The sequence below is a fragment of the Balaenoptera ricei genome, chromosome 3 (genome assembly GCF_028023285.1).
Source record: "Balaenoptera ricei isolate mBalRic1 chromosome 3, mBalRic1.hap2, whole genome shotgun sequence".
NCBI lineage: Eukaryota > Metazoa > Chordata > Mammalia > Artiodactyla > Balaenopteridae > Balaenoptera > Balaenoptera ricei.
Window position 1 is genome coordinate 180493729 of NC_082641.1, and position 11389 is coordinate 180505117.

Genomic DNA, 11389 nt, shown 5'->3' on the forward strand with positions numbered 1-11389 from the left:
ACCGCCAGGGAAGTCCTGCGCGTGTTGTGTTTTGCACTGTGTCCCCCCAACATTCCTAGGTGAAAGTCCTAACCCCCAGGACCTCAGAATGTGACCTTATTTGGAGATAGAGTCACTGCAGATGTAATGATGTAATGATGAGTCACAGCTGGAGCAGAGTGGGCCCTAGTACAGTATGACCGGTGACCTTAGAAAAAGGGGAAATTTGGACACAGACACATAAGCACAGGGAGCGTCATGTGAGCATGAAGGCAGAGATGCCGTGATGCTTCTACAAGTCAAGGAACGCCGCAGATTGCCAGGGACCCCCGGAAACTGGGAGAGCACACAGAGCATGGGACAGACTCACGGCCTCAAAAGGAACCAGTCCTGACCAAGCCCTTGATCTTGGACTTCTGGCCCCAGAACTGTAGCCCTAGGAGACTCATAGAGTGCGTGTGTGTGTGTGTGTGTGTGTGTGTGTGTGTGTGTGTCTAGGAGAAGTTTTGCTAAGAAATGTAACAAGCTGATAATGGAGAGTATGGTGGAGGTATGGTGGCCTTCATACACTACTTTAATTTTGTACAAATGAAATGAGTTTGCACATTATTTGCATAATAAAATTAATTTTGTAAACAAAGACATTTAAGCCATCCTTAACAGATCTCATATTTCTAGGACCACAAATCGGGATACTCCTCCTGATTTCATACTATAAACGTTTCCAAATGGAGCATAGAAATGAATGCAAAGAAACTAGCAAGATATTATATGACATTAGACAGCTAGAGTTCCTGGTTTTACTGAGAGCTAGGACTTGAGAGAACTTTGTTGCTAAGAAAAACCTATTTATAATTTGGGGGCAAAAGGATCTGCTTTTAGATAAACATATGAAGGATGTAAAGTCAAACAGCAGAAATGCTACTTCTTACATGTTGCTTGTTGGGGGGTGGTGTGTGTCTGGATTGCATGCATTGGACTGAATGCAATGCAGTTTGGACTCAAGACACTTTTGTTTTTTCTAGAAAATACCCACACAGCAAGAAATTTGTCTTGATGCCAAAGAGCTCCAAACTTCTTTCAAAATCAACCTCAATAGGGACTTCCCTGGTGGCGCAGGGGTTAAGAATCCGCCTGCCAATGCAGGGGACACGGGTTCGAGCCCTGGTTCGGGAAGACCTCACATGCCGCGGAGCAACTAAGCCCGTGCACCACAACTACTGAGCCCGCGAGCCACAGCTACTGAGCCCGCGTGCCACAACTACTGAAGAGAAGCCACCGCAATGAGAAGCCTGCACACTGCAACGAAGAGTAGCCCCTGCTCACCGCAACTAGAGAAAGCCCGCGCAGCAACAAAGACCCAATGCAGCAAAAAATAAATAAAATAAATTTTAAAAAATCAACCTCAATAAATTGGAATGTTGGGATTGACATACACACTACTATTTATAAAACAGATAACTAATAAGAACCTACTGTATAGCACAGGGAACTCTACTCAATCCTCTGTAATGGCCTATATGGGGAAAGAATCTAAAAAAGAGTGCCTATATGTGTATGTATAACAGATTCACTTTGCTGTACACCTGAAACTAATACAACATTGTAAATCAACTCTACTCCAATAAAAATTTTAAAAATCAACCTCAAAACCTTTCATTTCTTTTTTTTTAATTAATTAATTTATTTATTTATTTATTTATTTTTGGCTGTATTGGGTCTTCGTTTCTGTGCGAGGGCTTTCTCTAGTTGCGGAGAGCGGGGGCCGCTCTTCATCGCGGTGCGCGGGCCTCTCACTATCGCGGCCTCTCTTGTTGCGGAGCACAGGCTCCAGACGCGCAGGCTCAGTAGTTGTGGCTCACGGGCCCAGTTGCTCCGCGGCATGTGGGATCTTCCCGGACCAGGGCTCGAACCCGTGTCCCCTGCATTGGCAGGCAGATTCTCAACCACTGCGCCACCAGGGAAGCCCCTTTCATTTCTTTTTGATACACAGGAAGACCCCTGAATTCCTTGTGTGGTATCTTGGGAGTGGAAGGACAGTTTCTATGCCAACACCAGCCTTGTCAATCAAGCCAAAGAGGCGGGGCTCGGAGGGCGGGTCTTCCCCTGTCTTCTAGCTTGGAATTCTCACCTAGATATCCATAGTTTCTAACCCAGCAGAGAGGCAAGTGAGAGTGGGAAGTACCACATCGGATGAAGCAACAGAGCAAGGTGTGGAATCTGGGTCTGTCAAGATTCCAGGGAACTGCTCATCTTCCTCAGCCCTGGGCTGGCTCTTCGAAATACAGGTTCATTGCGATTTAATTCACACACCAGATAATGCACCCATTTAAAGTGTACAGTTGCGTGGGTTTTAGTATATTTAAAGAGTTATGCAACCATCACCGCAGTCTAATTTTGGAACATTTTGAACACCCCCAAAAGAAACCCCGTGCCCATTAGCAATTACTCTCCATTGCCCCTCCCCACTGATTCTCTAGCCCCAGGCAACCACTAATCCACTTCCTGTCTCTCTGGCGTTGCTGGTTCTGGACAATTCACATAAATGGAACCATACACTGTGTGGGCTTTTGTGATGGCATCTTTCATTGAGCCTAATGTTTTCAAGGCTTATCCTTGTTGTAGCATGAATCAGCAATTTATTCCTTTTTATGGCCAATGATATTCTATTGGATGGATGGACCACAGCATTTATCTGTTCATCAACTGATAGACATTTGGGTTGTTTCCGCTTTTTAAAAAAATTTTTTTAAATTTTATTTATTTGGTTGTGCTGGGTCTTGGTTGCGGCAGGCATGCTCCTTAGTTGCGGCTCGCCGGCTCCTTAGTTGCGGCATGCATGTGGAATCTAGTTCCCTGACCAGGGATCGAACCCTGGCCCCCGGCATTGGGAGCACAGGGTCTTAACCACTGAGCCACCAGGGAAGTCCCTGTTTCCACTTTTGCACTAGTGTGAATCTTGCTGCTGTGAACATTCATGTACAAGTGTCTTTGTGGATGTATGTTTTTAATTCTCTTGGGAGTGCAATGGATGGATCGCATGGTAACTCCATGGTTTTTTTTTTAACCTTTTGAGGAACTGCCAGACTGTTTGCCAAAGCTGCTGCACCTGCCTGTTAGAAATTTACATGATTCATCTATTTGTTTATTCAACATATATGTATGGAGAGCGCCTGTGGGCACTGTTCTGGGTGCTGGGAATATAGCAATGAGCAAACAGGCAGCTCACAGGGAGCAAACGAACATATGGAGAAAAGATTAGACGAGGTGGGGTACAAGCCTGGGAAAGTCTCACTGAAAAGGGGGCCATTTAATCTGGGGGAAGGGCACTCCAGGTGGAAGAAAGAGCGAGTGCAAAGGCCCAGAGGTGGGAATGAATGAAATGTAGGTATCTGAGGAACATCGAGGTAGCCGGTGCGGAGTGAGGAGGAAAGTGCAGGGAGGTGAGAGCCGGAAGGTGATGTCGGCAGATTGTTTAGGTTCTAATGGGCCATCATGAGCACCCAGTAACCACAACTAGCATCCTGGGGTCAGAGGTAACCCCAGTCCAGGCTGTAAGAAGACCAGGCTGCTGCCTGGGGGTCCCCAAGATCCCAGGGCAGAGTCTCCTGGCCCTCCATCTTCACGAGGTCCTTGCAATTTTCCTGTCCACACCACCTTTTCCTAAATGCTTCCAGCCCAGCTCCCGGTCTCATCCTCGCAGCATCCCAGCCTCCTGGTCCTGAACACCGTGCAAAATCCCCATTGCACAGGAGAGAAAGCAGAGGCCCCTTCACAGGAAGGAGAGTAGCCCCTGCATCCAAAGGCCCCCGGCTCAGAGCAGGGCGGGGCACGGCGGGGGCGTCGGGGGCTACAAGTCCTGTCAAAAAGGGGAAATTTCCCCGCCAGGTTTGCTAAGAACAGGTCCCCACCTTGCCGTGGGGTAAGGGGCTGCTCCGAAAGACCTTAATCCCTCCCCTAGCAACCTGCCGCCGTCCCAGGGCAACTAGGGCGGGGCTCAACTCGGAGTCACAGGTCCCCGGATCCTGCAGGGGCGGGGAGTCTCGACTTCAGAGGGGGAGGAGGAGTCCGCGCCGCGCCTACTGGCCCTTTAAGAGGCTCCTCCTTGCGATGCTTCAAAGCATCCTGATTGGTCCCGAGAGCCGCCGAGCGCAGCCGAACTTGACGTACCCGCCCGCAGCGTTCCCTACTTACCTCCCACGCGGCTCAGCGGCCGTGCCAGCCAATCACCAACGGGCGCGCCGACCCTCATCTGCATGGTCACGCCCCAGGGGAAGTGCACACCCAATCCGACCTCTCGCCGAACCGTCATTAGCATGCCGGGGGCGGGTCAGGGCGGGGCGGGCGGCAGGGGTGGGCGGCAGGGGCGGGCTCGGGGCGGTTGGTTGGAGCGTCGTAGCAGCCGAGAGGTCCGGGAAAGTTTCTTTGGAGGTGAAAACAGCCGCGGAACTCGGGGCCCTGCGAGGGGGCGGGGGCGCGGGGGTCCAGGGGCCGGAGCGGGGCCCCTCCCGGGCTGGGGGGTTGCGGACCCGAGCCTCCTGGGGGGGGGCGATTGCCCAACAAAGGATCCTTGGGGCGCCCGCCCTCGACGGCCTCCCCGCCCCCGGTTCCGGCCCCCCCAGGCGCCCCGGACCCGGCTTTCCGGGGCTCCCCAGCCCGGCCCCGCCGTCACCGGCTTGGGCGGCCCTCACTCGGCCACGCGTCTACGTTCCAGGTGCGGCCGGGAGTGGCCATGTCCCACGGTCCCAAGCAGCCCGGCGCGGCCGCCGCGTGAGTGCGACATCCCCTCCCCCCAGCCCACTGGGAGCTGCAGCCTAGCCCCCACCTCGTCCCGTTGGAGCTCCTCGACCCCGCCCCCCAGGGTCTTGACTTCCCCGACTTGGGGCAGGCCCTCCCCCTCGGGCCCCCACGGGCTTCTCCCTCAAACCTCCGGGCTCCAGTCCCTTTCAGGGGTCCCCTACTAGCCTCCCCTAGTGCTCTTGCCCGAACCCCGGATCCTGACCTCCTCTGACCCCTGCTTCCAGAACTCAGGCCCCTAGCTGCCAGCGCTAGCGTCGTGGGGGCGTGGATGACCCTGGCGTCCCGTGGCTCGAGTCTCTCCCACGCCCCCTGTGGCCCCCCCTAGTGCTTCTGCCTCAACCCCCGGATCCTGACCCTCTCAGTGCCCTCCTCTGAGGGAGGACTCAGGCCCCTCGCTGCCAACTCCGCCGTCGGTGTTGGGGAGTGGGGGGTGACCCTGGCTTCCCATGGCTCCAGGCCGGCGAGCGGCAAGGCTCCAGGACAGCATGGGGGCTTCGTGGTGGCTGTCAAGCAAGAGCGCGGCGAGGGCCCGAGGGCCGGAGAGAAGGGGTCACACGAGGAGGAGGTGAGAGTCCCTGCACTGTCGTGGCGGCGGCCCTTAGTCTTGAAGCTCCGCCCCGAACTCAATTTGAATTCGCTGTGGCTCCGCCCACAGCCCAGATTTCCCTCCAGATGCTGAGGCCCCGCCCCGTGCCAGATATCACGCCCCAAGAGCTCCACTGCCACTCTAAGTCCAGGCCCCGCCCACTGCCCAGGGATCGAAGCCAGTACGGAAGCCACGGCCACGAGGCCACGCCCACAACACAAGCCAGCCCCATCCCTGGGCTGATCCTCTGTCCCCAGTACTTCTCTGATCCCTTCACCCCTGGCCAGGGGTCCCTTAACCCCAATCTCCCAACCCTGAACCCTGATCAGGCCATACTTCCAGGCCGTCTGGGTCCTACCTCGTGGTTAGGCCCCGCCCAAGTCTTTCAGGGCCCCGCCCCTTCCCCTCTGGGCCCGGCCCCAGCCCTCCAGGCCCCTCCCAACGGCGCGGCTGGGTTCTGCAGCCGGTGAAGAAGCGCGGCTGGCCCAAAGGCAAGAAGCGGAAGAAAATCCTGCCGAATGGGCCCAAGGCACCTGTCACCGGCTACGTGCGCTTCCTGAACGAGCGGCGCGAGCAGATCCGGACGCGCCACCCGGACCTGCCCTTTCCTGAGATCACCAAGATGCTGGGCGCCGAGTGGAGCAAGCTGCAGCCGGCGGAGAAACAGGTGGGGACGGCTGGGGACCACTGACCTTCCCTCACCCACTCAGATACCCACCTGCAGCCACTTACCCCAAAGGAACAGGTGTGGAGGGTCCTTCGTTCCTCCTGGACTCCAGGACCTGGAGAATTGACCACCCATTAGCTCTCTCCAGCTTGTTGAAAGGAGGAGAGAGTAGCAGTAGGCTGGAATAGACATAAAACTTAATAAACAACGTTAGACTAAAGAAGTAGGGGTGAGGGCTGGATTTCTGTTAGAAACCTTGTGGTTTTTAAGTTCTGGTAATTAATTTAAAAATTGCAAAAATATCAAGGAAACGTTAGCACCAGCTTGCACCCTCTACCCTGGGATTTCAACAAGCAAAATGCGTTTGGGAGGGCAGTCCAGCCTGGAGGTGGGAGCCTGCAGACATTCAGACACCAGGGAGTGGTTTATAAAGGCTGGAATTGGGGTGAGGTCGGTGAGGTCAGGGAGTTGGGAGGTGGCCTGAGCAGCAGCCTGAAGGGTGGGGTTTTGTCTGGAGGGCAGTAGGGCGCTGTGGGAAGGTGCAGCACAGTGGGCTGAGGGATGGAGATGGGGTCTTGGCCTGCGAGGGCTACCCTGCCCCTGGGCTGGGCCAAGCCTTCTCATGCTGCCCCCGCCAGCGGTACCTGGATGAGGCAGAGCGGGAGAAGCAGCAGTACATGAAGGAGCTGAGGGCATACCAGCAGTCAGAAGCCTACAAGATGTGCACAGAGAAGATCCAGGAAAAGAAGATCAAGAAAGGTGCGAAGGGCCCCAGCCCTCAGGCAGCTGAGTGCCTGTTCTGAGATAGGTGACACAGGCAGACCAACCTACCCCCTCCAAAGGGCTCTCACGGTCCCATGGGAATGAGACACACATAACCAGACAGTTGTGAGTGAATAGGGCTGGTCAGCTGGTCAGCGCTGAGATTGGGCACACACAGATGCGGGGGCGGGGGGAGGGGACCAGGTGGGGATCTTGACCCAGGATGAGTAGGGCTGACTAGGGGAGGGGAATGATGGTGTTCCAGGCAGGGGGAACAGCACGTGCAGAGCAAAGCGTGGGGTCCGAGGAGACCTGGGAGGCTCACCCTGCCCTCCTCCCTCCCCCACCAGAGGACTCCAGCTCCGGGCTCATGAATACCCTTTTGAATGGACACAAGGTAAGCTTCCCTCCTCCAAGGAGGACACCTGGGCAAGAAAGGTCTGGAGGTATTTAGACCTCTGGGTGAGTGAGGACCATCGCTCCTCGGATGAAGTGAGCTCCCGGTCCAGATGTGTGCAAGCAGAGGCTGGACAGCCACACAATGGGAAGGCTGTAAAATGGACTCTGACCCAGGTGGCCTGAGGAGACCCTCCCAAGCTTAGGGGATGTCCCAGAGGGGGTGTGGCTGCCCTCCCACCCCCTCCCAAAAATATTGCTACCTTGTCCTGTCGTCCCAGGGTGGAGACTGTGACGGCTTCTCCACTTTCGACGTCCCCATCTTCACGGAAGAGTTCTTGGACCAAAACAAAGGTGAGCGCTGACCACAGGTTCTTGGAGCAAGTGTTGGGCCCAGAGGGCGCCAAGGGGGTAGGCAGTGGGTGCCTTCCTCTCCTGCCCCCGTAGACCAGAGAGCTGAGGTGTGGGGCTGGAGGCAGAGCAGTGACGGAAGGCCTGGCGGGGGGCACAGCTAGGGGCAAAGCGCGGCTGAGGGAAGGCAGGAAAGCGCCAGGATCTGACCCGGCTCCCCGCCTACAGCGCGGGAGGCGGAGCTGCGGCGCCTGCGGAAGATGAACGTGGCCTTCGAGGAGCAGAACGCGGTGCTGCAGAGGCACACACAGAGCATGAGCAGCGCGCGCGAGCGCCTGGAGCAGGAGCTGGCGCTGGAGGAACGGCGGACACTGGCGCTGCAGCAGCAACTCCACGCGGTGCGCCAGGCGCTCACCGCCAGCTTCGCCTCGCTGCCGGTGCCGGGTGCGGAGGCCCCGCCCCCAACACCCTAGCCCCGCCCCTCCCACCCCCGCGAGTCCTGCCCCGCTAACTCAGCCCTCGACTACCTCGGGCTCCGCCCAGGCTACCTCGAGTCCCACCCCCTCTGGCCCGGCTCCCCGAGCCCTACCCCTACCCCTTCACCAGTCTCTTCACAAACCCTCACCTCCCTCCCATCCGCCGCGCCCCTGCGGACCCCGCTCCCGGCTACCCGAGCCCCTCCCGTCCCGCTGCCCCACCCGTCCCGCTGCCCCACCCTGCTGCGCCAGCCCCGCCCACGCTGGCCCTCGCGCCCCGCCTCGCCTCGTCTCTGACCCCTCCCCTCATTCCGCGTTCTTTCCTCAGCTGACCTGGGCCAACTTCCCCTCCCCCACTAACCCCCGCATCCCCCCCCATCACGACCCCGCCCTCTCCAACTTCCATCGTCTGACCCCTGCCACAGCTGACCTTGATTTCCCCCGGTACAGACGCCCTGACCGCGCCCTCCCGGCCCCACTGAAGTGCGCCCCTGACCCCCTCCCCAGGACCCCGCGCTTACAGACCCCCACCCTCTGACCTCTGCTTCGGTGGAGACCCCACCGCGGTGACTCCTCCGCTGGGCTCGGCTGACGGGTCCTCCCCCCCCCCCCAGGCACAGGCGAGACGCCCACGCTCAGCACCCTGGACTTCTACATGGCGCGGCTGCACGGCGCCATCGAGCGCGACCCAGCGCAGCACGAGAAGCTCATCGTCCGCATCAAGGAGATCCTGGCTCAGGTCGCCAGGTATGTGCCCGGGCAGGTCTGCCCCCCAGGCCCGTTCAGCCCAGCTGGGGCTGCCTTGCGTAGGGGCTGCCTCAGGCTAAACCTTCGCTGGCGGGGCCCGGCGAAATAGACTAGCTTTAGGCCTCCAGCGGGGTTTCTGGGGTCTGTGGGCGCTGCCCAGTGGGATCTGGCTGCCGGCTCTTTTACGGAGGCCACAGCCCATGCGGGATCTACTAGGTGGGGCTGGTTTGATGCAGGTGGCTAATGGCCTAGCCCCTGGGGGTGCTGATTCGGCCTGGTACTCTATTACGACTCTGGGGAATCGTCCAGCACCCCCTTGGCCCAGGGGACCCGAGCTTCCCCAAAGCTTCAGGGTGGGTTTTTCTGGGTGGCTCCCAGCTGCCCAGGATAGGTGGGATCAACTCCAAGCTCCCCCCGCCCCGGCATCTGAAGGAGCAGAGGGGCATGGCCTCTAGGGTACCCAGGAAGGGGGTGGGGCTGAGAGATGATGGGGGTCCTCCCTCACAGATCTCCTCCCTTCTGTCACAGTGAGCATCTATGAGGGTGTCTGCCGCCCCATGATCCAGAGAAGACCAAGCCCTGGTCACGGCCCCTCCCCCACCCCATGGAGGAGGGGTGCGGGTCCATCCTTTGGGGCCAGGCCCAATCCTGCACCTTGGGGGCTCCAGCCCCCCTAAAATTAAATTTCTACAGCATCCCTCTAGCTTTCAGACTCCCCAGCGCCCCAACCCAGAAAAATCGCCCACCACGCACAGCACACATAGAACCCCATGGCCCCAGGGCCCAGCGAGGCCTGCTCGACCGACAGGGCACATCACACCACGCGGACGTGGGAACACCACGCGTGGACAGCGTGACCCGGGACAGGAGGAGACCCACAGCCGCTCATACGCCCGGTGTGGGGAGACTTACACACCCTACACCGGCTCTCCAGGACCAGTCCCTGGACACAGGGCAGAGAAAACCCACACCTGACACACTGGGACTCCTGCCTGGCAGGTGTCACCCTAAGTGCCCACACGGCCGGGCACGCCGCAGGGATACACTCTCACACTCCGGGCGGGGCCCTCTACCGTCGCCCTCACATTCCTGCACCCCAGAATGGGGGGGCTGGTACTGACCACCCCACCCTCATCCAGCTGAGGGACCCCCGTGGAGGGGGCCCCTTTGCCACTGCTCAATTGGACTTTTTAAATAAAAATGGAATTTGAATTTCAAGCTTGTGAGTGTGTGTCTTTTGGAGGGAAACAGGCCAGGACCCTCTGTTGGGGTCCTAAGCCTACTCTCCCCAGCCCCTGGCAACCAGGAATCCACTTTTTTTTTTTTTTTTTTTTTTTTTTGGCCACACCACGTGGCATGTGGGATCTTAGTTCCCCGACCAGGGGTGGAACCCATGCCCCCTGCACTGGAAGCCCGGAGCCTTAACCACTAGACCACTAGGGAAGTCCCACGAATCCACTTTCTGTCTCTGGATCTACCTGTTCTGGACATTTCATGTAAATGGAATCACATGCTGCGTGTCCTTTTGTGTCTGGATTCTCTCACTGAACATCGTGTTCTCAAAGTTCATCCACATTGTAGTGTATGTCAGTGCTTCATTCCTTTTTCTGGCTGAATAATATTCCATTGTGTGGATGGACCACGCTGTGTTTATCCAGTATCTGTTGATGGCCATTTGGATTGTTCCCACCTTTTGGTTGTTGTGAATCGTGCTACTGAGAACATGCACGTACAGGTTTTTGTTTGAACACCTGCCCTCACTTCTGGGTAGATCCCGAGAAGCAGACTTGCTGGGTCAGATGGCAATTCTATGCTTAACTTATTGGGGAACCCTCACAGAGACTTCAGCCTTTAATGGAATGTTTGGGGCAGCTTAAAAATTCTGGGGAGTAATTTGACAAGCACTGATGTTACTGGTTGAATTTTGTCCCCTCAAAGAAAATCTTGAAGCCCTAACCCCCAGAACCTCAAAATGTGACCGTATTTGGCAATAGGGTCACTGCAGATATGATTAGTTAAGATGAGGTCATCTTGGAGTGCGGCAGCCTCTAATCCAATATGACTGATGTCCTTATAAGAAGATAAAGATTTGGGCACAGACGCAGAGAGGAGACAGCCACGTGACAACAGAGGCAGATACAAGCAAAGCACGCCTCCAAGGAAAGCCAAGGATGACCAGCCACCAACAGAAGCCAGGATGGGCAGGAAGGATGCCACCCAGGGTGTCAGAGGAGCTTGGTCTTGCTGATTTCTAGCCTCCAGAACTGTGAGAGAGTAAATTTCTGTTCTTTGTAAGCCAGCCAGTTGGTGATACTTTGTTACGGTTGTCCCAGGAGACTCGAAAAACGATACTGTCACACACCCAGCTCCAAGTGTGTGCTCCCTCGTCTCATCCCCTCCCTGGCTCCGTACCCTCATCCCAAATTTGGAGTTTACCATTCCTGGGCAGATCTTTACCTACTTTTAGCACAAAAGGATGTCTTCCCACAAGAGTACCATTTTGATGGATTTTTTTTGGTTCGTTTTCTAAAGGTTCGAAAGTAGACGACTCTGTGGTTTCTAGTTTAATCACAAAGTTGTGCAACCACCAGCACAACTTAATTCCAGAACATTTTCATCACCCCC

The 11389-nt window shown here is 56.7% G+C and overlaps 1 protein-coding gene across 1 annotated transcript; it reads left to right on the top strand.

The window, feature by feature from the left end:
• The first annotated feature begins 4341 nt into the window (after positions 1-4341).
• HMG20B (high mobility group 20B) lies at positions 4342-9407 on the top strand. Its single transcript, XM_059918830.1, has 10 exons — positions 4342-4410; positions 4694-4749; positions 5236-5344; positions 5829-6032; positions 6671-6791; positions 7145-7191; positions 7472-7544; positions 7770-7985; positions 8632-8764; positions 9293-9407. The coding sequence occupies exons 2-10, from the start codon at positions 4712-4714 to the stop codon at positions 9303-9305; spliced, it is 954 nt and encodes a 317-aa protein (XP_059774813.1). The 5' UTR covers positions 4342-4410; positions 4694-4711; the 3' UTR covers positions 9306-9407.
• Positions 9408-11389: the final 1982 nt, after the last annotated feature.